This window comes from Triturus cristatus, chromosome 2_1 (genome assembly GCF_964204655.1).
Source record: "Triturus cristatus chromosome 2_1, aTriCri1.1, whole genome shotgun sequence".
NCBI lineage: Eukaryota > Metazoa > Chordata > Amphibia > Caudata > Salamandridae > Triturus > Triturus cristatus.
In genome coordinates, this window is record NC_140581.1 from 897221216 (window position 1) to 897246700 (window position 25485).

Genomic DNA, 25485 nt, shown 5'->3' on the forward strand with positions numbered 1-25485 from the left:
CTCTTTTGAGGCCCTTAATGAAGGTATTTTGAAGATGGACAAGGGTACTGTTTGTGTATGCTGCCATGGCAGCGAAGTGTAAGCCAATAGACATCTAAGCCAATCCTGACTTTTAAAGGTGTAGAAAGTAGCAAATAACATTTTGTACTGATGTGGATAAATGGGTCTCCCTTAGCAATTATGGACAAACCTGTTAGGCTTTGCGGCATAAATCAGTTTATTTTTCAGGTATGTGTGACGCAAGCAGGATTTGAATGCATTAATTAGGAACCTTTAACATGCATGTTTTTACAACGCATGCCTTTACAGCTAAATTCGTTGTAAAAGCATGAATGGTAAAGACATATGCGTTGTAAAGGATTTACGAGCAATTTTAAGTATTTGACAGGTAAGTATAAACCATATGTGTGTATGCATGTATGTATATATATATATATATATATATATATATATATATATATATATATATATATATATATATATATATATATATATATATTCACTGTAAAAACCAGCAGTGCATTGCGGGGGCGTGAGTTATAGTTAGCTGAACTAATTATAACGGCGGAATTTCACTGGTTTTGTACGAGTGAAATGTCCAACTAAATATAATGTCCCTGAAACCTGTTTTTTTTCAGTGTATTTCAAAGGTTTTTTATTGCTAATTTCGAACTATAACGTCCCAGAAACTTATGGTTTTTTTTCAGTGAATTTGAAAGTTTTTTTAAAATGCTAATTTCTAACTATGCCTACAGAGGTAGGACATGTGAAGAAAAGAGGAACAAAGGCACAGAAAGAAGCAAGAGAAATGCAGAAAGAGGCAACAGAAGTCCAGAAAGACGAAGAAAAGTGCAGGAAGAAGCAAGAAATGTGTAGAAAGAACCAACAGAGGAGCATAAAGAGGCCTTGTTGCAAAGACATCCTGTGCCCCCAACTTTTTGCTGACGGGTACTGGTGGTAACTGACTGACTAACCAGGTCTAGAGCCAGTCCTATGCTAAAAGTCCGTCAGAATACAGTGAAAACACCTACATACACTAGGGAACACTATGCCTTCCAAACGCTTTGGAAACATACCCCCACACCAGTAACTGGTGTGGGAGTATGACCCCACCCTTCTAGAGGGATAGACATGTACCTACTGTTGAAACGCGATAGAATCCTGAAGAGCCCTGGCATCACAAAATGGATGCCACCAGTCACAGACACTGGGCTGCCCTCCTGCTGATGACCGAAACTCGAAGTGAGGAAGCCCAACAATAGGTATCCTGTCACAGGGAGGTGTGACCACCTCCCAGACAGGGTTTAGTGTATTGGGGCTGGGTGGGTGCACTCCTAGAGTGCTTTGTAGTCCTGCACTGGGGGAGCAGTAGGCTCCTCTGTGCATACACCAGATCAAACAGGCTCAGGGGCTACCTGCCCCTGCTCTGGCGCGAAACTGGACAAAGGGAAGTGGGTGTAGCCACCCACTCCCCTGACCCTCCCAAGTGTGGGGTCATAGAGCTAGTCCCTCCTTTCCTTCTAATATAAGTTAGGGAACCCTTGCCTTTGCAAACTAGATACCCCTGGACGACGCTCTGAAGACGAATCCCGGACCTTCGACGTTCCACTACCTCTGGAAGACGGAAGAATCTCCCTTGGAGTCAAGGAGTGACTCCCCTGCTTGGCAGGCACCCAAAACTGCAATCAACGGTCGCAAACTCCATCGCTCCCGCCGGAGCCTGAAGTCCCTGCAGCCCAGGAAGAGGATTTCCTGACTTCTCCAAGGCCATCGTGAGTCCCCAGCGACGCTGAGGCAAGTGGATCCCACGAGTGACGAGGAACCGCAATCCCTGAGTACCGTGCACTATTTTCGAGTGCAACCCCTTCACGACGTTCTACGAACCTGTGCTTTGAGACACGTGAGGTCCAAGTCTCTAGCAGGAATCCCTCCGAAGATCAGAGGCCTACCCCATCCCGAGTGACCGTGGGCCCCTGTTGAGTGGATCCTCCTGAGGCGTCTTCGCGATTCCTTGTCGGTTGGCTTGTGGGTCCCCTGAAGACTTTCCAACAATTTCAAAGGGCTCCCCTGGTTGCTCCAGGCCTGCCCTGACTTACCCTCGCTGGGTGAGTCCCTCAGACCTTGCTGGTCTGCACCGCTGACTTTTTGTCCTTTCCACGAGACTTGCTGTTACCAAGGCTTGTTGGCTCCAATCTGGTCACCGACACCGCAGTAAGCTGCAGACTTCGTGGGACATGCCGAATCCAGCTCCTGGTCGTCGTCGACGCCTCCTGTACCTCGTGGCTGAATACTCAAGACATCCGTGAATTACCTGAAATCACCCGACGACTGTGGGCATCCAGCTTCCTGGCCCCGGGTCACTGCCAAGTGACTTTGAACATTGTCCCCTCTGCTTTCAGGTCTTCCGTCTTCTGAATCCAGGCTTGGATTCCACCGGACACTTCTTCTGTCTTCACAAGCAGCAAGTCTTCATTGGCTCCCATTGAAAACGATGCCGCGACCCGACACCAAAAGACACCTATGCACCCGGCTTCCCTGGGTGAGGTAACTCCAGCACTACGGTGCTCCTGTGGGTGTTGGATCTAGAACTACTTACCCTGTAAGTGACTTGCTTGTAGACTCTCCCGAAGTAACCTTAAACTCTTAATTTCCAACCGCGTCTTGCACCATTGAAGTCAACGGGGATTCGCGGCTGGGTTAACACACTGCATTCGTCCCCCGTAGGTCCTTTACTTACCTGCCTTGGGTGGTTTTGTGAGGCCCCAACGCTTCTGAAGGACCTAGTCGTTATCTCCCAAGTCTCTTTTTTAGTATATGGTCTGGCACGCTCCTAGGGCCCCACCCATATTTGTGCTTAATTTATTGTGAAACGTTGATTTGTGCATATGTTCCTGACTTCTAATCTCAAAGAGATTAGTAGAGTGTGTTAGAAATAAATACATATATATTTTATATATATATACCTGTGTAGTGTCCTTTCATTTAGTAATTCAAGAGATTATGAGGTAAAACAAGCTGCTTTACATTCCTCTAAAGGCTTAGCCTGAAGGCTGCTCTCCAAAGCTACCACTAGGATAGCTTTCTTTAAAGGTTGTCTTAAACCTACTACAATAAGAGTCGAATTGTACTGGTGCAAGGTGTCCACTTTAACTAGTGAACAGCATATACCAGGCCAACTTCTCACACCCCCTTTCTCCACCACTCTGCAAACGCACCCTTTGGCGCGTTAGTATTCGAGGGGAATTAATTCCCCAACTAACGAGGGTCCCTGGGGACCAAGCAGTCCACCAGGTAGCTCCGGTAAGTGCCACACAGCTGGATTACAGAGAGGTGGTCTGAGGCCACACCTCTTTTTACACCATGCGGCAAACCCGCCCCCTCCCTGCACCACTGTGCAAACGCGCCCTCTGGAGCGTTGTAACTTGGGGATTAAGTCCCCTTGAATATTGAGGGCCCCTGGGGGCCAACTAGCCCAGCAGGTACCTCCAGTAAGCGCCACAGATCTGCGTTGCAGAGGTGGTCTGATGCCACGCCCTTTTTTACACCACTCTGCAAACGCGGCTTCTGGCGCACTGCTGCACGGAGGAAGAAGTCCACTTGTGTCCTGAGGTCCTCAGGACAAAAGACGACCTCATCGCCCCACCACCAGAAGCCGCGTTTGCAGAGTGGTGTAAAAAGGGGGTTGGCCTCGGACCACCTCTCTGCAACGCAGCTCTGTTGCGCTTACTGGAGGTACCTGGTGGGCTAGTGGCGAGTTGCCGGTTACTTTTTCTTTATTTTATGGGAGGGGGGCTGCGTGTCCCCCCCTTCCCTGGGACACTTTTGGCCCCGGGGACCCCATCTGCTGGGGCCTAGCCCCCCTTCAAAGGCCAATTATGGCCCCGGGGACCCCATCATCTGGGGCCTGGCCAACCTCCTTTTATTTTTTTGGAGGGGGCCACGTGGCCCCCCTCCCAGGCCACTTGTGGCCCCGTGGACCCCATCCCCCAGGGCCTGGCCTCTCTGTTGTGGACCGTGGGGGGAGCCCCAATGCCCCAACGGTCCCGCCGGCTCCCCGCCTCCTGCGGGAGCCAGCATTGCTTTTGCACAAGGGGAGCTGCTGACATGCAGCTCCCTTTGCGCAAAAGCAATTCTGCTTTGGTTTTTGGAAGTGATAGCAGAGTTTGCTATGACAGGGTGGAAGCTGCACGGCTCTCGCCCTGCCATAGCAAATGGCAATGTCCTGGGGGTGGGCATCCCTGAGACAATGCAGGGGGGGGGGGCGGAGGTGGGGGGGGGTGTTCGTCCCCAGGGCCATCAAGGGCTCCAGGAGGGGGGCCACGTGGGTCCCCCTCCCATCAAGTACAAAGCCCCGGGGAGGTGGTGGTCCCCGGGGCTTGGGGGGGGCCTACGAGGCCCCCGCCTCTAATTAATCAAAGCCCCGGGAGGTGGTGGTCCCCGGGGCTTGGGGAGACCCGAGAGTCCCCCCTGCACTTAATTAGGCATGCGAGGTGGTGGTCCCCTGGGCAGCGTGGGGGGCAGGAGCCCACCACGCTTCTTTTTTTTTTTTTAAAACAAAGCCCCAGGCAGGTGGCGGTCTCCCAGGCTACAGGGCCCCCGCTAATTAAATAGGCATTGCCCCTGGGACCTGGCCTACCCAGGGGGCTTAAGAATAACGAAGCACGGGAGCCCGCGCTTCATTTGTTTAAGAAAAAAGTTCGCGATCCCAGAGCGAATTCGGCAGATTTTCTTTTTCAAAAATGCTTTTTTTGGCCCTGGGGGTCCTTGGGGGTCAGGATGTTTGTACCCTGCCCCCTATTTTTGTTTTTCACCTTTTTATTTACTCTTTTCTGTGTTGCCCCCCTGCCCATTTTAAGCCCCAAGGCCCCATCCCCCGGTGCCAGGCCTTTATATATATACAGGTGAGAGGGACGTGTGGCTCCCCCTCCCCAGGTCGATTTCAGCCCCAGGGACCCCATTCCTCTGGGCCAGACCTTTATATTTGTTTTAAAAGTGGAGGGGGTCTGCACGGCTCGCCTCCCCGGTCCTATTTCAGTTCTGGGGACCCAAACCCCCGGGCTGGGCCACTTCATTGGGGATCTCGGGGGCAGCCTGAAAGCTTTGATAAGCCCAAGGAGGGGGGGCCCGTGCTCCCCCCTACTATATTTTCTCATATGCCCCCCTCATAAAGCAAGCGGGTCCACCGTGAGTCAAAATATAATGATAAAAATATGTTTTTTAGGGACCCCCCCCATATCTTGGTGGGTCAGGGTATTCCTACCCTGGCCCCTTTTATTTATTTGTAACTTTTTTTCTAAAACTCCGCTCCGAGCCGAGTCCCAAGATGGCTGCCAACACTTCCTAGTTGAAGTGTTGCCAGCCAATCATATTTTAGTAGAATCCGCAAGTCCACTGTAAGGACTCGCGTCCCTAGATATCTATATTTTTTTAAGTTAGATATCTCAAAAACCACTGAACGGCTTTACACCAAATCACAAAAAACGCACGTGCCAAAAAAACAGCTAGTTTGCTGGCAAATTTGGTGTAATTCCATTCAGCAATTTGGGCTGTAGACGTGTTCAAAAAATGGGGGAAACGTGTTTTGGGAACCTCCTTTTTTCTCGGCCCCTGCTTGACGGATCACCCTGAAACTTTCAACAAAGCAGCTGAACCAAAAAGGGTAATAGTTACCTGAGCTAACTTTAACATAAGCCCCTGCAATGCACTGCTTATGACCTCACATATTACATCACTCATGACATGGTCAGTGACATCACTGATAACATCTCAAATTACATTACTGATGACATCATCCACATAACCACTCACACCCCCATATAACCTCCTGTAAGCCCACTCAACCACTTGCAGACCCATACAACCACTCACTCCTCCTTAGAGCTACTCACACACCCACTCACTCAGCCACTCACACAGCCATTCACTTACCCATATAGCCACTCATGCAACCAGTCACTCACCCACACAGCCACTCCCACAGCCATACACTCACCCATTTGGCTACTCACACACACATTCACCTATAAAGTCACTCGCACCCACTCACAAACCTATACAGCCTCTCAATACAGCCACTCACTCACCCATACAAGCACTCACATCCCTATTCACACACCCACACAAGCACTCCTCTATCTTCTCACTCACCTATATAGTCATTCACACGCACTAACTCTCCAATACAACCATTCACACACCAACTCACTTAACCAAACACTCACTCAAACAGCCACTCATGCACCCATAAAGTCACTTACACAACCAGTAACTCACTCATAGCCATTCAGATACCCATACAGCCACTAGCACACACACTCAGTCAGCAACATAGTCACTCACACACAAAGCTACTCATATACCTACTTATACACCATACACTCAGTCACACACCCATACAGCCACTCACACACCTACAAATCCACTGACACACCCATACAACCACTGACACAACCACTCACACACCTACAGACCTAGTCAGAAATCCACTCACTCACCCATACAGTCGCTCATGCATGCACTCACACACCCATACAGCCACTTGCACACCCAGTCACACACTGATACAAACAGTCACACACCCACTCAGAGACAGTACCACTCATTAGCTGTACAACGTGTATACTAATCTAACTTTTTTTAGTATGTTAGTATATATGCTTAATACCCATAAGCTCTTAAAGACACTTGCACTCACTTGATGATGTCATCCATGATGTCATCAGTGAGGTCATTTGAGATGTCACCAGCGACATCATGGATCATGTCATGAGTGATTTAATATGTGAGGTCATAAACAGTGCATTGTGGGGGTGTAAGTTATAGTTAGTTCAAGTAACTATAACTGCTGAATTTCAATGGCTTTGTATGAGTGAAATCTGAGCCTACCTATAACGTCTCTGTAACCTTTGTTTTTAATGAATATATATATATATATATATATACATGTATACATACACCTAATACATACATTTAAAACACAAGCCTTTACCATTCATGCCTTTACAACGAATTTCGTCGTAAAGGAATATGCGTTGTAAAATTTTGCATGGTAATGGTAAATGCGTGGTAACGGCCGTGTTGTAACGGCAATGCGTGGTAATGGCCGCGTTGTAATGGCTGTTTCCTCATCAAACACCATGGCTATCTCATTAAAGTTGGTGCTACCACAACATTTCTCACAGTAAATAGAATCAGAGGCAGTGGAAGAAAGACATAAGCAAATATCTCGCACCAGTGCACTGCCTATGGGATGTGGGTACCTGGAGGTGAAGTTTGGGCATTTTGCATTTCCTACAATTGCGAACACATCTAATAAGGGTGTGTTTCTTTTTTGAAAGTACATTTAAAGTACTCAGAGATTCATCTCCAACTCGTAGACTTATTGATGTGCCTTGATTTGCAGGTCTGCAAAATTGTTGTTCACTCCTGGAATATACACCATCAGGAGCTAAATGTGATTGCAAATGTCTCAGTGGCAAATCTTTTCGGCTAGTATTGATATGCGCCACCCCCACCTTTTCTAGATGTAGTACATGGTGATCATGTTTTCCTTTGTCACTAGAACTGTTTTATCTTGAACAAGCATATTAAAATGCTGTGAACACTAACTGAATTGCTATCAGTTCCAGGTAATTAATACACCAGTCATGTTATTCTGGTGTCCCGGTACCTTGAATAGTCATATGCTTGAGCTTTGCTCCATTCTCCACGAGTGAGGCATCTGTGGTAATGGTCATCTTCGCTTAAGGGGCTGAAAATGACCTGCCCTCTCACAAACTCGTGTTGTTCCAAGATTGGACTGTGTTCTTAACTTCGGCACTACCAACAGTAGATTTTCCCACTATCTGCTTGTCACCTTTGCCTCGCAAGACACTCTTGCAGCAGATGCAGGTGTAATGCTGCATACAGCACAGTCACTATACATGAAGCCCTCATCCCCAGCAACATAATCATTGTCCTTACCATAAGAGAACACAGTGTCTGAAAAAGAGAGGTACAAGCCTTTGAAATGCCATCATCGCCTCCTGGTTTAAGTAGGCTTTCCCTCTGATGCAATTAAATTCTTTTTTTTTAGAAAAGCCTGGATCTGCTGTGGATTCAGATGCTAATTTTTTGTTCTGTCAATGCTAGTCTGTGTAACAGCAACACTGTTGCCTGAATGTGAGCAAGGCATGGTGTTCAGCTACTGCTTTTCATCAGCCAGTCGTCCAAATAAGAGAAGATGTGTGCGGCACTTCTTTGCAGCTGTGCAGCCACTACTGTTAGATATTTGGTGAATACGCTTTGTGCTGTTGTGACGCCTAACAGCAGAATTTTGAATTGGCAGTGTTGTCCACAAAGCACAAGTGGAGAAGTAGCGGTGATGAGCAGGATGTATGAGAATGGTCAAGTAGACATATTAAAGATTGAAAGTTGTCATGTGGCCTCCTGTGCACAGCCATGGGAGGATGTCCTGCAGGGTGGTTATTATTAAGTGCTCCGACAAGATCTAATGGTTTAGTGGCCTGAGGTTGAGGATAGGCTGCAGGGTAGCGTTTTCTTGTGGATGAGGCTGTAGAGAGAGTACAACCATTGCACTGATGATGTGGGGGAACAGGTTCAAAGATTCCTTCAGTAAGAAGTGTCTGTACTTCCTCTTGCAATAGGTGGGCGCAGGTGTTCATGACTCATTGCATGTCGTCGACGTGATGTGGAACTCTAAGCAGTACCAGTGTTGTGCCAGAGAGAGTACCCACTTGTCCATAGTTATTTTCTGTCAGTGAGGAGGGAATAACCTTATTCTCCTCCTGACAGTAGCCACCTCTTCAGTAGGCTTTGGTTGTGTGCCCTGCTTGTAAAGGCTGACATTGCTGGTTTCATTGTCTCCAGAGTGCAATAGCGATCTTGGTGTCCATGTCCCCTTTGTTTGTTGCTTGAGAAAAGCAACCTTGGATGTTTGAGACAAACTAAGCGGTTTGTTGGTCGCTGTAACAGAGGAAGGGAACTGGAGTACTGGTGCCCATGCTGGCTTGTGCGCTGTCTACCGGTACCACACCTAAGGCCTCAAAAAGACTGTGCTGTCTTCTGCATCACTGGCTTGGAAAGCATTGCTGTCCATATGCCAGCCCTCTGCATTAACCCCTAAATTTCCAGAAGTTGTAAGAAAATTGCTTTGGAAGGGTCAACAGCCCCAAGGAGCATGCTTTTAGCTTTACTATCTTTGAAGCTTTCCACAGCAGAATCTGCCTTCTCCTCAAAGAGGCGAAACCCATCAAACAGCATATCCATTAGCAATCTCCTCTACCTGCCAACTCAGTCCGTGGTATCCGAGCCTGTGCTGATGATGTACCTTGCTTTGATGCATCCTACCAATCATGGATCATCTGAGTTTGAGAGGACCTAAGGCCCTCCGGGATCATTTGCAAGATCTTGTCGGCCATGTCCCAAAGAGCATTTGTAAAATGGCCCCACAAACATACTGTATTCATGGATCTCATTGCCAGACTGAAAGAAGAAAACAAACGCTTACCAAAGGCATCAATTCTTTTGCATTCTGCATTCGGTGATTGGTCAGAAATGAATTATGCTTAAACTCACTTGTTCAAAGCGGGTCCAATGATATTCTTTGGAGTAAGGTGCTTGGTAAGAAAATCACTGGGGTCTGGCCCATGGCGCCTTGCTACTTGCCAACTAACGAACAGGCAAGAACATGGTTTAAACCAAGTAGCCATCAAATTATCTGTGAGGGTGTCATTAAATGCAGGAAAGGGCTCCGATATTGACTGCCCTAGCTGCAAAGTGTCAGTCAAAACATTTGTCTTAGAATGGTGGGCGGCGATAATTCTAGTACTGCAGGTGTCTTCTGAATCACCACTGCAAATGAGACACTGTCTTCAGTTGGTAGCCCGTACAGCAACTCAAACTCTTTCTCAAGGGATGTATCAAGACCACTGGTGTTTTGTAAATCAAGGTGCAAAGCATAATCAATGTAATAATGGGGAGCAATGCATCCTCCTTATCACCCTCATAAGTATCCAGAGGTGGACCCTGCTGGAGCACGGAATTAGAGTCCGAAACAAAAAGAAAACAGAGCCCCTCCTAATAGCTGTGGCACTGTAATGGCACTGTGTAAAAGTCAGACTGCATAAAAAGTGGTTGCACTTTTGTAATTTCGCGGCATGGCATCGGCTGAGCTTGTCCAACATTGGTTCAGATTTTTACATGGGTTTTGGCATCTGAACATCAATCGGTGCCAGTGGAGTAGGTAGCTGCATTGGCGAGGTGAAAACCAGCGTGGATCTCGGCCCAGAGTGTTAGTGAGTACCGGAGTTAGTATGGGATTGCTAACAGGTCCCACAGGGACAGATGGCACCACAGAAGGAACTGTTGGTGGTAACCCAACTAGAGGCCAATGCGGTTCTGTGGAGCCATGGGGTAGACAGAGGGAGCTGGAAGTGCATTTAAGAAATGTAGCACAACCTCTTTTAAGCCTCAATCGGCAGAAGCCCAGGGTATACTGACTGGGTGTGTCGGGACCAACTGACAAATCGGTTCTGAAGCCTATGACCTCAAGGGAGTCCAGATTAATTATTAATGCCCTGGTGCCTGCTCTTATGAGTCGGAGTGGTGGGATGGGGGACAGATCCAGCTTCGCTTTTTCATGCTGGCGCTTGGATCTGTACTTACTTGACGATTTTGAGCAGGAAGAGGAGTGACAGCAGGAATGGCCGCATGACTCTGAGCAGGCTATCTGTGAATACCACAACTACTAATTCTTCACCTCTCAGTCTTAAATAACTTCTGGGTGCATTAGGACACATTTATCATACAACAATGTTGTGTCTGAAGCCCAGGCATCAAAGCACAACTTATGTGGTTCTGTGACATGTGTTTGCTGCAATCACGCCATGGCTTGAATATTGCCATTTATGGTAGAGACATCGTTGCTTAGCACACTGATCAAAAGTTGTTGCGTAACCGACAATGTGGTAACAGGGCTCCAGATCCAGCTTGGAAGGCCCAGAAAGAGCAACTGACATCAGTTGTAGTCACTATATTTTTTTAGCTTACATACAAAACAAAGGATCAAGACAGACCCATCACATCTTAATTTTGGATGTAGTATGAATAAAGCTGCCCATAACTTAGGCTGCTTAAACTCTAGACCTAATCAGGACAAAGTGTTTTTAGAGCCTATCAGCAGTAATTCTATGCAATAGGAAAATAGAACGCTTTTGTCCATCTAGTGCAAAATACTTCTATATGATGATAGAGTCCTCAATATAATTGCCTGTTATTTATGAAAACTCACCCCTCTAACAGTCAATACGCCATGAAAACGTTTTCCATAAATGTTGCAACGAGGTGTGAGCCTGAGCAACAACGCAGGCAGATATAGCGCACTCTGTTTCACTTATACACACCTAGATTTTTTCTGTAAGACAGAATTAACCAAGCACCAAACAACACTTCATCTATTTTCTTTACTCAAGACTTGCTCTATGACATCAACTAGGGCTGGCTCTGCATCTCTTCTGGTGGCGAAAAAACCCAAATGATGATTGCTTTGGTTAGCCGCCTCCTCTGAAAATGTCCCATTTGTGCAGTGGTCATTCGTATCAATGATTTTATTGGTCTAAGATTACCTAGATCACTCAAATCCAACAACAAGATTTTAAGCAAGACGGTTCCCCAAGAAAGTTTTAAACATTTCAGTTTTCTAACTGAGCAGATGAGGCATTAAAAAATGTGACTAAAATTGTTGCATTCTAAATTAGAACTTTGTGCAGCCTAGTGGTATTAAGAGTTTCTATCCGCTCTGCAGTTGTGGGTCTGTGGCTACACAAACAGCCAGACTCAATCCTCCACACTTAGTACCCCCAATGCCACACTGTAAGCAGGGAGGTGAGGTCCAGAAACCTAGATATTGCACCACAACGTACACATGACACAACAGAGTATACCACGCTCATTATTGTGAACTTTCTTTTCTTAGGACTTCAACCTTAATAACATAAATAATTAGTACTGGGGAAGGGTGGTGAATGTAACATAGCCAAAATCCAAGGCACTTGTAATCGGCATCTAAATCTTCTAATAACTTAGACATGATTGTCCCCATTTCAATCACTGCACTAGGTGAACCCTCGGTTTTTAAAGCCGCTTAAATCAAAGCCATTAGGAATAGATATAAGCACATTTTTGAAACAAAAGAATACAATGCCTCCAGGATGTGTGACATCTTTAATTATATATAACAAACCCATTGTCTTCTACTGCAGCAGTTACTCACAATTTAACAGTTTTGAAATGAGTTGTGCTAAAACTTTTCATCAAAAATTATTATATGTGAGAACATTAAATCAAGATGTAGCACAGACAAAAATTGACCGTCAAATCACGCAATTCTTTATGCCATCACGGACTACATTTTCCTGTAAAATCCTGAAAGAAACTAGAACATTGATCAAAAGCACTCGGACAAGTAACAGGCATGACAATTTAGAAAGCTATCTTGGAGGAAGGTTCTCTTGTGTTTTAGCAACTAATTACTCAAAACCTTTGAAGCAAAACAGAAATAATGTTATATTATGCAGCATCAACTAACAGCTCGTAATCCGCAATATTCCATCTTCTGAGATCAGAAGGTCTTATTCGTATGCTTTTAAATTGGTGGTAAATCTGCAAGCCCACACGTGTCCATTCTGGCACAAACGGAAACGTTGTTTCCTTATCCTGGCATAATCTGTTTTTAATCAGGAGCTCCCACTGGTGTACAAATAAAAGTGCTGCTGTCCCACATCCTTCATAACACAGCCCAAGACTAGACTACTGACGCTTTGTAGGTGTCCCTGCAAGTAGACGACGTCAGCCAAGTACAAAGTATATCTGGGATGCATCTACAAATAGACTGGCGTGGATTTTAGGTAACAATGGGGCCCAGGAATAGATCTCCTGGGGTGCACGGTTGTTTAAGCAGCCAATGCAAAGTGTTCAATCCGGGCCCAAAATGCTTCCATTCTAAAGTGGTGGTGATAAATAAACTGTAAGATTATGCCACCATGTTTCAATGATGAAATAACTGAAAATTCGAAATATGTGGAATTTAAGGATGTACGTTTATTCCACTTTGGATATCGGAAGTAAATGTGAAAGTTAGTTTAAATGTCAACCGGTGATCACACATTTAAAAAGCCACTCCAGCCTAGCTTGTAAATATTAAAGTAGATAAACAACAGCATTTTAAAAAGGCTGTCTGTGAGAACGAACGGATCATATTAGTCCACTTTCATTCTCAGATCAGTGATTTTAAAGTTAAAATGCAGTTACCAAACGTTAAGAAAGTGCTTAAGTATAAAACATTGTTTTACGTCACTATTCGAAAATCTCACATTTTACTCCGATGCTCTACATTTACAAAGTGTCTGCATATCAGAAAAATATCCTCACCTTGGAATCTTTCTTGTGACCGCCTGCAAGCAGCTTCATAACTACAATATTGGGCTTTGCAACTTTCAAAATCTGATTGACCTGCATAAAAAATAAGGCAATATTAGGTGTTGCTTAAATGCTTAAAAACTGATGGAATTATTTACACAGATTAATTGCATGTATTTATGACATTAAGTCCAACACAACTTTACTTTGAAATAAGCACAAGGCGAGCGACCAGAGCAGAATGACATAAAGGCATGCTGTACCTTGGGCGGACCAAGAAGCTGTCAAGGTTTATTGTGAGGTAATGATTAAAAGCGCCTTTGAGTTCTTATGAGAAACTGCCTTGTGATTTCCCTCAACCTTAGAACACAGTGACATGACTGCTGATCTAAAACTTGGGTCAGCCAGAGGAGTACAAGCAGCTACTACAAGATGCTTTACATCCACCGAACATATACTTATATGCATATTTATAGTAAATAATCAGATAATCAAGACCTAGAAAACACTATTTGAAGAGTCGATTTCTTAAGATCAGCTCGAAGGCCTTTCAATTTGTGCAATGTTGTGCGAGTGACACTTCCCAACGTGTGATTTGTAACAGGCCTTTGAATCCAAGATTTAAAAACCTTTATGTGACATCAGACCTGCACTCAATGGCTGAAGAGTGAATAATGCAAGGTATTGTGCTCGCTCTCAGGAAGCATGACACAGCACTTCCAAGAGAATTGGCTTCATTGCGTGCCAAAGCTGGGCCTCGTGCATTGATGAACAAGTTACTTACCTTCGGTAACGCCTTATATGGTAGAGTTTATATCTAGCTGCAGATTCCTCACCTTTAGAATTTCCCCAGGCGTCGGACTGGATCCGGAAGATATTTCGTGAGCAGTACCCCAGCACACCGGTAGGTGGCCTCATTTAGCTTAGAGTCCTTCGCTGGCATTGTCCGCGTGGGAGGTGAAGTCGCCTTCGGGGGGAGTGGCAGCCTCTGCGAGAAAGGGGTCATCCCTGTTCCTAGAAATCCGTTCACAGAGCCGGAGGATGGGTGAGTCGGTAAGGAATCTGCTGCTAGATATAGTCCCTACCAGATAAGGCATTACCAAAGATAAGTAAATTGTTCATTTGATAGAGACGTCTAGATGCAGATTCCTTACCTTTTGACTAGATACCCAAGCAATACCATCCCAGAGGAAGGTCTGCAAACTAATTTCAAACAAGAAAGTCCTGCAGGACCAAACAGGCAAAGTGGCCGTCCCTGCAGACCAGACTGTCCAGACAGTAATGTTTAGTGAACATGTGCAGGGAGGCCCTTGAGCGAAGCACCACTTTGTCAGGCTAAACTGAGAGGTGAGTAGGCTTAGATAAGGCCTGCAGCTCACTCACTCTACGGGTAGATGTAATTGTCACAAGGAAGGCTGTTTTCAGTGTGAGAAGCCTGAGCAGACAATTGTGGAGAGGCTAGAAAGGAGCGCACACTAAAAAAGTGAAAATTAAATTAAGGTCCAACTAAGGCATAATGACGGTGAAGGAGGGAAGAGATAAGTAAGACCTTAGAGAAACCTATGTACAATAGGGGACTTGAACAAAGAGGGTTGGTCAGGCAACCGCAAAAAGGCAGAAACAGCAGACTGATAAGAGTGCTAAGAGCACATCCCAGAAAGGGGATAGATTTTTCTGCACACCATGCCAATACCACAATTATTTTTCCAATGACTAGCGTATTCTGTCTTGGTGGAGGGATGCCTACCTGCCAAGATGATGTTATAGACTTAGGGAGGAAGGTCAAAAGCTGTTAACTGTCACTGCTCAATCTCCATGCAAGAAGGTGGAGAGTGGACAGGTCCAGGTGGAGAACCCTCCCCCAGCTCATTCGACAGAAGATCTTCCCAAAGGGGCAGCCTGATAGGAGGATTGATGGCCATGCCCTGAAGCACGGGATACCAGGCTCTCTATGCCCAGTGCGAAGCCACAAGGATTGTAGGAAAATAGGATCTTTCTGACATGGTTGCACCCACTTTTTGCCTGGTGTCAGTGTGCTTAGACTGTAGTACACTGGGATTCTGCTAACTAGGACCCCAGTGTCGGTGCTCTCTCCTCTAAATTGTCTGGTAAGTACTTTGCATACCGCACAATTGGCATACTTGTGTACCCCTGTAACTATCCTAGATTACGGTACTATCCCATAGGCATTATTCCACCCATGGGAGCCCATGCAAACTAGGTCTGACATTGCAGGCTGCGTGAAATGGTGCATGCACTTAAAACCTATAAGTCACCACTAAGGTAGGCCCTACAAACAGTCCACAGGCAGGGTGCATGGTTCTAAGTGTGAAGGTTCCCCTGCATGAGCAGAGGCACCCTTACAAACCACGAACGCCATTTACTGGGCTTTGTAAGGAAGTTATTTTAAGGTATGCTAAATTTCTGTTTTTAAAAAGAACTTACTTATTTTGCCTCTTACACAGCTGCAGTCTGCAGGATCCCTTTCGCGCAGCATAACGAGCGCTGATTAGGGCGAAACTGACGAGCTTTCGTGACCACCATTCCCCACGCCCTGACTGGGAGCCGCCCACTCCGAGGCCACGCCCCCTGCAGAGCATTGATAAGAGACGCGCTGCTTTGTACACGATCAGATAACTCTCGAATCCTCCTGAGGCTCAGCCGGGAGTAGCCAGATTGATAGTGCTTGTCTCTATTTTTAACAAACTGCTAAATTTCTGTTTTTAAAAAGAACTTACTTATTTTGCCTGTTACACAGCTGCAGTCTGCAGGATCCCTTTCGCGCAGCATAACGAGCGCTGATTAGGGCGAAACTGACGAGCTTTCGTGACCGCCATTCCCCACGCCCTGACTGGGAGACGCCCACTCCGAGGCCACGCCCTCTCCCTTCGTCACATCTTCATTAATATGTGTATGTGCCGGAGGCGCAGCGGACGAGCGCAGCGGGCGCGCCGACTGCGCGCCGAAGGCGCGCTAAAGGCAAGCTCGTCTGCGCTCGTCCGCGATCAGGACGCGACCGGGCCGGTCTTCCTCCTCGCCCCCTTAGCCACATTACTGCAACATACTCCCGGACTGAGCTGATGTCTGTGAGACCCCCACAGTGTGAGACCTGCCCGCTTTCTATCTTAGACACTCGGAGCTTGGCTTACTCTTGCCCTGTCTGTAATTTCACTCTCCTGGCTTCAGGCCATAGCACCAACATAACACACTCATCGAACTCTCCCTCCACTTATGGAGCCCAGTCCTCCCTGACCCTCAGAGCTGCGCTGATTAACTGTCGCTCACTGAGCAAACATGCCATTGACATCTGGCAGTCCCTTCGGGACAACAACTGGGACCTGCTCTTCTTAACTGAAACATGGTTGAACGACACCACGAACCCCGTAATCACCCTGGCCTTACCGGAGGGCTACAGTATTGTTTGTGCCAATAGACCTAATAAAATACAGGGAGGCGGGATTGCTCTAATTCATAATTCCAAATGGTCGGTTACCCTCCCTCCATTCAACCAAATTGAATGTATAGAGGGTATGCCTTTCGTTGTTCAAATCTCCCCCTCTTTCTCCTGCTCTGGAATTCTCATCTACCGCCCCCCTCACTCCAATACCTCTTACTTACCTGCTTTAGCTGACTATGTTATTCAGCTTAGTACACGATATGCTAACTTTATCGCTTTGGGAGACTTCAATCTCCATGTTGACAACGAGTCTTGCTCGCACAGCAAGCTCTTCATCTCTACGCTTGCAGCCTGCAACCTAGCTCAAATAATATCTTTACCTACGCATAAAGCGGGTCATACCCTGGACCTGATCTGCTCCAACCTACCATCTATCCGGGCGACTCCCCCTACCCCGGTCATCTGGTCGGATCATTCCCTTATCCCTTTTGAGATCGACATTTCTTGTCATATTAGACCCGCTATCATTCCCAAAACAATTGGAAGAAATTGGAGCCGCATCACCTCTGAAACGCTCCAGGAATATTTAAAAAATACTCAACCCTGCCCGTCTCTTGACCCGGATTTACAGATTGACCACTTGGACACATGGCTTAGTCAGGCCTTGGATGCTCTGGCCCCCCTTAAAACCATCAAAACTTATAGGGCTGCACCTTCGGCACCCTGGTACTCTGATGAGCTTAGGCAGAAAAAGGCCTCCTGCAAATCTCTTGAACGCCTCTGGAGGCAGAACTATACCATCGACAGCAAAATCTCCTATAAATTAGCCCTTAAAGAATACAGGAGACTGATTGAGAAGCACAAACGACACTTTCTGGCCTCCAGAATTACGCACGCCAGTAATGGCGCTAGGGAGATTTTTAATATAGTCAGATCCTTCACAGACCCCCACGCGCTGACTCGAACTCAGCCTGCTTCTCAATCATTATGCGATAAACTCTCCAAATTTTTTGAGGATAAAATAGAAATCATTTATTCCTCTTTCCCCACCCTCGACACATTAGGTTGGGAAGAAAATCCCACCACTCTCTCGCCATCACTGCCTATCTTATCCGATTTTGCAGCCGTCTCGGAAGCCGAATCTATGGCTGAACTACTCAATTGTAAATCAGGCTCGCCTAATGATCCCTGGCCAGCCAAGCAGTACAAAAAACTTGCCCCTCTACTTAATCCTTATCTGAATCATATTTGGAATAGCTCTCTCAGACTGGGCTGCTTTCCTGCTAAATGGAAACATGCCTCGTTGGTCCCTATCCTTAAAAAGTCCAACTTGGATCCTGACCAACCTAGTAACTACAGACCCATTTCCCTCTTGCCCGCACCAGCAAAAATCCTGGAGAAACTGGTGCATTCTCAGTTGGCAAACTATATTGAGTCTAATGGACTTCTCCATGATTCCCAGCACGGCTTCAGGTCGGGCCACAGCACGGAGTCTGCCCTTATTGAAATGGCGGACTCGGTGAGGTGGACGCTTGACCAGGGATCGAGGGCGGTGCTAGTGCTGCTAGATTTATCAGCAGCATTCGACACAGTCTCTCACAAGATCCTGCTGAGTAGGCTCGAGGACTTGGGTGTGGGTGGTGTGGTGCTGAAATGGCTCACATCCTATCTTTCGGACCGCACACAGCAGGTTTTCACCCCTCCCTATACCTCCCCCGCCAGATCACTTAAATGGGGAGTTCCCCAGGGTTCTTCCCTGAGTCCGCTCCTTTTTAATATTTATTTTACCCCTTTGGCTAAGCTGATCGCTCAGACAGGGATTAAATCCACCTCCTATGCTGACGATATTCAGCTTCTTTTTACTTTTGACACCCCCTCTGCTTCTGCCTTTGATCCGCTGAAATCCTGCCTCAGGGACATTTCTAGCTGGATGGACGCTAACTCCCTCTGACTCAACGCAGGAAAAACGGAGATCCTGTTTTTTAACTCTCCTTCTCCCTTGGACTCTAGCCTTTGGTGGCCAGACGATCTAAGCCAAGCCCCTACCCCTAAAGACTCAGTGAAAAACTTAGGGGTACGTTGGGATAACCATCTTAGTTTCAGTAATCAGGTACAGACAGTGGCTGCTTCCTGTTTCGCTAAAATCAGGACCATTAAACGCCTTATTAACTACCTGCCGGCGGACTGCCGTAAAACTGTTATCCAGGCATTGATAATTTCCCATCTCGATTACGCTAATGCCCTCTATCTTGGTATCTCAGCAGGCCTGTGTCATAAACTTCAGACAGTCCAAAATGCTGCCGCTCGGCTTGTAGAGAGAATTCCTGCTAGACACCATGTCTCTCCACTTTTACGCAAACTGCACTGGCTACCCATTGCTAAAAGAAGTGTCTTCAAAGCAATGACGCTGGCCTTCCGAGCCTCTCAAGGCACCGGATCGGCACACCTGAAAAACATCTTGCGACCGTATGCCCATTCCAGGACATTGCGCTCCAACTCTCTATTCTTCTTGCACACCCCACGATTTAAACGAGTTCGTGCAGGTGGAAAAACCTTTGAGGTCTGTGCCTCTCAGAACTGGAACAAACTCCCGCTAGCTCTACGTACCAGCCAATCAGAACCAGCATTTTGTAAACTGCTGAAGACACACCTTTTCTCCTCCTAGACAGGTCCTCCTTTTCTGGCTCTCCTTTCCCAGAGTTCTCAGCGCCGGGACGCCCCGTTGGGGCAGCTGTGCGCTTTATAAAATACACAAATAAATAAATAAATATGTAGTGGACACTGGCAAACTCGAGATGTCCAACTACATAATTGCTTCACCGAACTTGGTCATGTTTGGTATCAAGCATGTTGAAATTCTGCAACTGCACTGATTCAAGTGTTAGGTGCAGGAGACCATGTCCTGGAGTGGTGAGGCTCCTTGGAGGACCCCCCCCCCCCCCAATGCCTACCTGTGTAGCCTTACAGGGTCTGCGTGCAAGCCAGTGCTGCCACCGACCCCAGACACTGTTTGCCCTCCTCCTGGTGAACCTAACTCAGGCAGGCGAAGGCAGAACAAACGATTTCCTCTAGAGGAGCGGTGTAGCCACCACTCCCTTAGAATTAAGTGTCTCTGGGCTAGGTGGGGGTGCTTCCGAGAGCCAGCAGACTGCTTTGAAGGGCACATTTGGTGCCCCTCCTATAAACCAGTTTACTTCAGTGCAGGAGCCCTGGCTCCTGCTTTGGCACAAAGCGACACAAAAGACAGGGGAGTGACCACCTCACTGTCCAGCGCCTCCCCAAGAGTCAGGTAGCTGCTAGTTCTGCCATCTTGAAATTAAGATAAGCAGAGGCCCCTGGGAGCATCCGAGTGGTCAGACCGTCATAGTAGCATCCCCCCCGATAGGTGGGTCACAGCAGAAGCTGTACAACTCCCATCCTGGGTTACATAAGGGCTACCCTGAGGTTGGGACCCTAGATTCATCTGGAACAAGGATTACTCTGCAAGACTCGTCTTCAGGATCCTCCACAAGACTCTTCTGCTCCTGGACACTGAACTCTGCTGTTGGGCTGTGCCAGACTCAAGACAGGACAGCCACTGGTAGGAAGACTCCTACTGAAACTTTGTCTTTGTGCTTTTTAACCATCCTTCAACATCTGTAGTAGTGCATCCTCGAGAGTCACAAGGACTCTGTGTGCATCAAGGACAGCTGGAAGGAATCTGACTTAGAGGGAAGGAGTCACTATCCTGCAGCCGCAGGCACCTCAACGTCGACGACCGGTCTGTGGATCCTGCTGTTCCACAGACTGTTCAAGGCTCTACAACACAGGTGGAGGTTTGGTAGTTCTCCCGAGGCCTGACCGGTCTTTTATGTAATTTGGAAGACTGCAATCCCTCGTGGAGCTGCTGGAACCAGGGCCCCTGTGCACTTGTGGACTCTCCATTCCAAAGATCTTTGGGCTATAAGAAGCCCCAGCCTCAAGCATCACCTGCTGCAAAAGCGACATCTTCACTGCATCTCCTGCGATGTGGGCCTCTATCTTCGTTGTGCTGCTGAGGCTTCCCTGAGACTCCCTGTGCCTGCTGCCAGAGGGTCCCTCCTAGGTCTTCCATTGATTCCTGCTGGCTCTCCTGCTTGCTGTGGATTGGCCCCAACTTCCCTGTGTGAGTTACCTATTCCTTGCTGGTCCTACTTTGTGCAACACTTCCTGAAACATGCCTTCTGCATTTGCCAAGACTTGTTGGTGGTCCTGCTGGCCACTGACGTTCCTGCAATTCGTCGACCATCAAGAGACTGCTCGTGGACGGCTCCTGTGTTCCTACATCATTGTCTGGTCTCCGCAGCTACAACTCCAAGACCTCCATCCTACTGTACCCCCGAGAAGGGCGGGCATTGTGCTCCTGGACCTCCCGGATGACTCCAAGTGGCTTGGAATCCGTGTAATCTCCCCTCAGGTGTTCCTCGTCCGGAATCCATGCCTGGGTTCCACTGAGCTGGTTCACAGGTCATGGTAGCAGCTGGAATTCCGAAGATCCCTACTGACTTCAACGGGCGGTTACAACACCAATCCACACCTATGCACCCAGGCTCCCTGGTGTAGGTAACCTGCTTATCTGGGTAACCACGGGTGGGGGTGCTCTCCAACCTCCCCTGTTCCAAAGGGTTTCCTCGGGGTCCAGTGGGAAAGGTCCTGAATCCTGAAAATCCTAACCGGGTCTTCTCCATGTTGTTCTATAGACACTAACCCTGGGTATCATATTTGCACCTGGACGCCTAGGGACTCCTAGTTAGTTACCTTTGGTGGTTCCGTGCTTACCTTGGCCTACAGATCCTTGGGTGGTAGTCTTGGTTCGGAACCCCTTTCACATTCCACTTACTTAGTATATCGTTTGGCTGCCAATAAAAAAACAGGATAAGGTTCAAAATATGCGGTTTAATCTACAAAGCCCGGCTGGCTGGGCAAGGGCCCGAGTATCTCTATCAGAAGTTCCTACGATATCACTGCCAAGAACTTACGATCCAGTCAGAAGGAACTACTGGTAGTCCCCCGCATACAGCAAGCCAGATGGGGTGGGAGATCTTTCTCCTATCTAGCTCCAACCCTTTGGAACAAACTGCCACTCCATGTCAGAACCAGCCCACACTATAATAAATTAAGGAAAGCACTAAAAACTGCGCTATTGTAACTCAACATCAATCTACTGCACTGACTGCTGCACCGAAATACCCCTGTTGGGTAAGATTCCTGCGTGGTATCAAATAACTCATTCATTCATATACCAAAGTAGTTTAGTCTAAGTTTGTAATAAATACTACTGTATTTTTCTAGCACTGATGTGGTTCTTTCCTGTGTGATTCTCACTGACTGACTTTTGTGGTAAAAGCACCCACTTTACACCCTCCTTGATAAGCCTTTGCTGCTCTCCACAGCTACCCCTTGAGAGCTTGGGTTATCAGGGACCTCTTACACTATTACTAAGGGTTGCCTGGACTCAGTGCAGGGTATATCACCAACAGGTGTACAACATATACTGAGCCAGCCTCCTACGAGGATGACTTGGGACTGGTCGTTCCTGATCTTCGTGAGAACTCTGGTCAGGAGTGGTATGGGTGGAAAGGCATACAGAAGGTCGAAACTCCACTTGAGATGAAAAGCATCAACGAGCGAGAGCCGCTTTGCAAACTCCAGCATGCAAAACTGCTGACATTGCACGTTCTCTGCGGAAGCAAACAGATCTAACCAAGGCTCTTCCCATGGCTGAAAGAGACCCTTCGCCACCTCCGGGTGATCCGCTAGGCATCTTCGGCTGAGTTGGTCTGCTCTGGCGTTCAGAGAGCCCGCCAGGTGTTGAACCACTACGGATATGCCCTCCTTTTCCAGCCGTTACCAGAGGCCTCTTGACGATGGGTCCACCCCGCCCTGTTTTTTGCAGTACCACTTGGCGGTGGTGTTGTACCATCCTTCCCTTGATGGAGGGTAGTAAGGCTTTCAATGCCAGTCGGATTTCACGGATTCCGCTGGAGACCAGGGTCCTCTGATGTCCACCTCTCCCAGATGGCCGCCCCATCCCCGAAGTGACACATCTGTCACTATTGTGAGATCTGCTTGGAGAAGTGAGAGGGTTCTGCCTCTGAACCAATACATATTTGTTAACCACCACTGCAGATCGTTCGCAGTTCCCTCCAAGATCTGGACCATGTTGACAGATTACCCTGATGCTGCGCTCACTGGAACTTCAGGTCCCACAGTAGAGCCTGCATATGCCATCTGGCATGTGTCATCAGCAGGATACAGGATGTCATGAGGCCCATCAGCCTTGAGTCAGTCTCCGCAAAACCCAGGCTAGAGGCTGAAACATTGGTGTCATAGCTTGAATATCCTGGACTCACGCTCAGGAGGATAAGCTAAAAACTGCACTGTGTCCAGAACAGTTCCAATGAAAGGGAGCATCTGAGAAGGAGTCAGGTATGACTACGGCATGTTGATAGTGAACCCCAGTGAGTACAAAAAGTTCGCTGTAATCTGGAGATGGGAGACAACAGCCTGGGGCGAGCCAGCCTTCAGCAGCCAGTCATCAAGATAGGGTGGAGGACTTTAACCCAACCCTTGATGAGCTGCAATCACTGGCATCACCTTGGTGATTACCCGAGGGGAGCTGCTAAGGCCAAAGGGGATCATGGTGAACTGAAAGTGCCCATGGCCTACTGTAAAGCAAAGATAGCGCCGGTGGGTAGGCAGGACAGGAATATGAAAATAGGAGTCCTGGAAGTCTAACGCTACCATCCAGTCTCCTGGGTCCAGGGCAGACAAGACCTGAAACAACGTGAGCATTTTGAATTTCTCCTTCCTGAGGAAGGGAATGAGCGTACGCAGCGTGCGCAGATCTAGAATAGAACAAAGGCCTTTGTCCTTTTTGGGAACTAGAATGTAGCAGGAACAGCAACTGCAGCCTACTTCTGGCACCGGAACCCTCTCTAAGGCTCCCTTGGCTAGGAGAGCTGTGACCTCTTCGTGGAGAATGGACAAATGATCCTCCGTCAGCAGGCCGTGAGATGGTGGCATGTGGCGAGGGGTAGTCTCAAAAGGGAGGGAGTAGCCCCTTCGGACAATCTGCAAAACCCATATGTCTGATGTTATGGACTGTCAGTGGGGCAGGTGAGGTGAATCCTGTTGCCAACTGGGTGCCCATGGTGGTAAAGGGACAGACTAGGAGGATTTGGAAGTTGTTGCAGTCGGGGTGGCAGACTGACCAGACCACCAGCCAGCTGACCCACGAGATCAGTGAGCACGATGCCCTCGTCTACGCAAAGACTGGGGGGCATGCCCAGCGTGGTGGCTGGGCAGAAACTGGCATGGCTCGAAACCCCTTTTCTTTTTTAAACATACTTTACTATAATTGGATACCCCTTATGTAGTCACAAAAGGAGCGAAAGGCAGATTGGGATGGACGGGGGCAGCTGCAAAGCCTAAGGACCTGGCCGTAGCCAGAGAGTCCTTGAAGGCCACAAGCACCGAATCCACCTCGTCTCTGAAGAGATGGGTGCCATCGAAGCGTATGTCCATAAGGGAAGCTTGTGCATACTCTGAGAAGCCTGTCATCCTCAGCCTGGCAAGGTGCCTAAGGGCCACTGTTGAGGAAACCGATCTGCCTAGTGAGTCAGTCGTGTCGCATCTGTATCGAACTGTGCATCTCTCCAGTTGATGACAACGTGGGATAGTATGGCCCAGGACAGGGTAGGGGAGGAAAAAGCAGACAAGCATCTGGAGGCGTATCCAGGCCTCTGGCCTCACCCAGTTCCTCACATGAGTCCACATTATTTTCTTCCTCATAGGGCTGGTATTCTAGAGGGTGCAGCGACCCCTCCCAGTCTTTCCCAAGGTCTAGCCCAAGAGAATAGGGCTCAGGCCCTGATCTAGGAGGCAAGGCTCCTGTCAGCATGTGAGTTGGCATCTAGTGACGCCTATCTGGCTCCTTGTCGGAGTTGGGGATGGTGGCACCGGAGGCATCGGGCCAGGGAAGGTTAAGATGGTACGACCTGTGCTGGATCCTTGGGGGCCCACTGAAGCCGGAGCCACCGGCATGAAACCAGATAAGGCCCCTTCCGACCCCGGGGGCCCGAAGGTGTGTTGGAGCGATTGGGCTACCCAAATGTGGGCACATGGCCACACAGAACTTCTTCTGTTGGGCGGGGGGCCGCTCTGACTCACGGAAAGTCGGGGAGGCGCAAAGTTGGCCCTGGCGCAAATTTCGGGGAAAGGGGCCTAAAATGAGGATGCTTCCTCATCGCGTTGGCCGATGGAAGAGCAGAAGTCGAAGAACGCTTTGACTTTTTTCTTGTGCCTCGACTTACCCGAATGTCCCGAGGACTTAAATGGGGCGATGTAGACTTCGTGCTCTGCAACCTTCCCTCAACTAGGACCTCGACTTGCACGTAGTCGTATGCCGGGCCACCATAAGCTTTAGGAACCGCTCACTCAAAGCCTTCGGGTGCATGACCCAGCAATCGGAGCATGACTTTGGGTCACGCTTCAAACACCACAGACAGACATTGTATGGACCAGTCACCAACATCGGACGGTGGCAGGCTCCAAAGTTCAAAGTCCAAAGTCAAAAACTGACTGAGGGGTAGCTCTTCTCTCGGATCAGCGCTAGCTGGAGCGTAAAAAAAAGAACTGACGTGAGCACGCCT

At 47.9% G+C, this 25485-nt stretch overlaps 1 protein-coding gene across 4 annotated transcripts in view; it reads right to left on the reverse strand.

Moving 5' to 3' along the window:
- NAA35 (N-alpha-acetyltransferase 35, NatC auxiliary subunit) overlaps nt 1–25485 on the reverse strand; it is a 478604-nt gene that overhangs the window by 34581 nt on the left and 418538 nt on the right. For all 4 annotated transcript variants that reach the window (XM_085633095.1, XM_085633094.1, XM_085633092.1 and 1 more), the window contains exon 22: nt 13429–13509. In XM_085633095.1, the coding sequence (XP_085489221.1) occupies nt 13429–13509 (81 nt within the window). The remainder of the gene's footprint in view (nt 1–13428; nt 13510–25485) is intronic.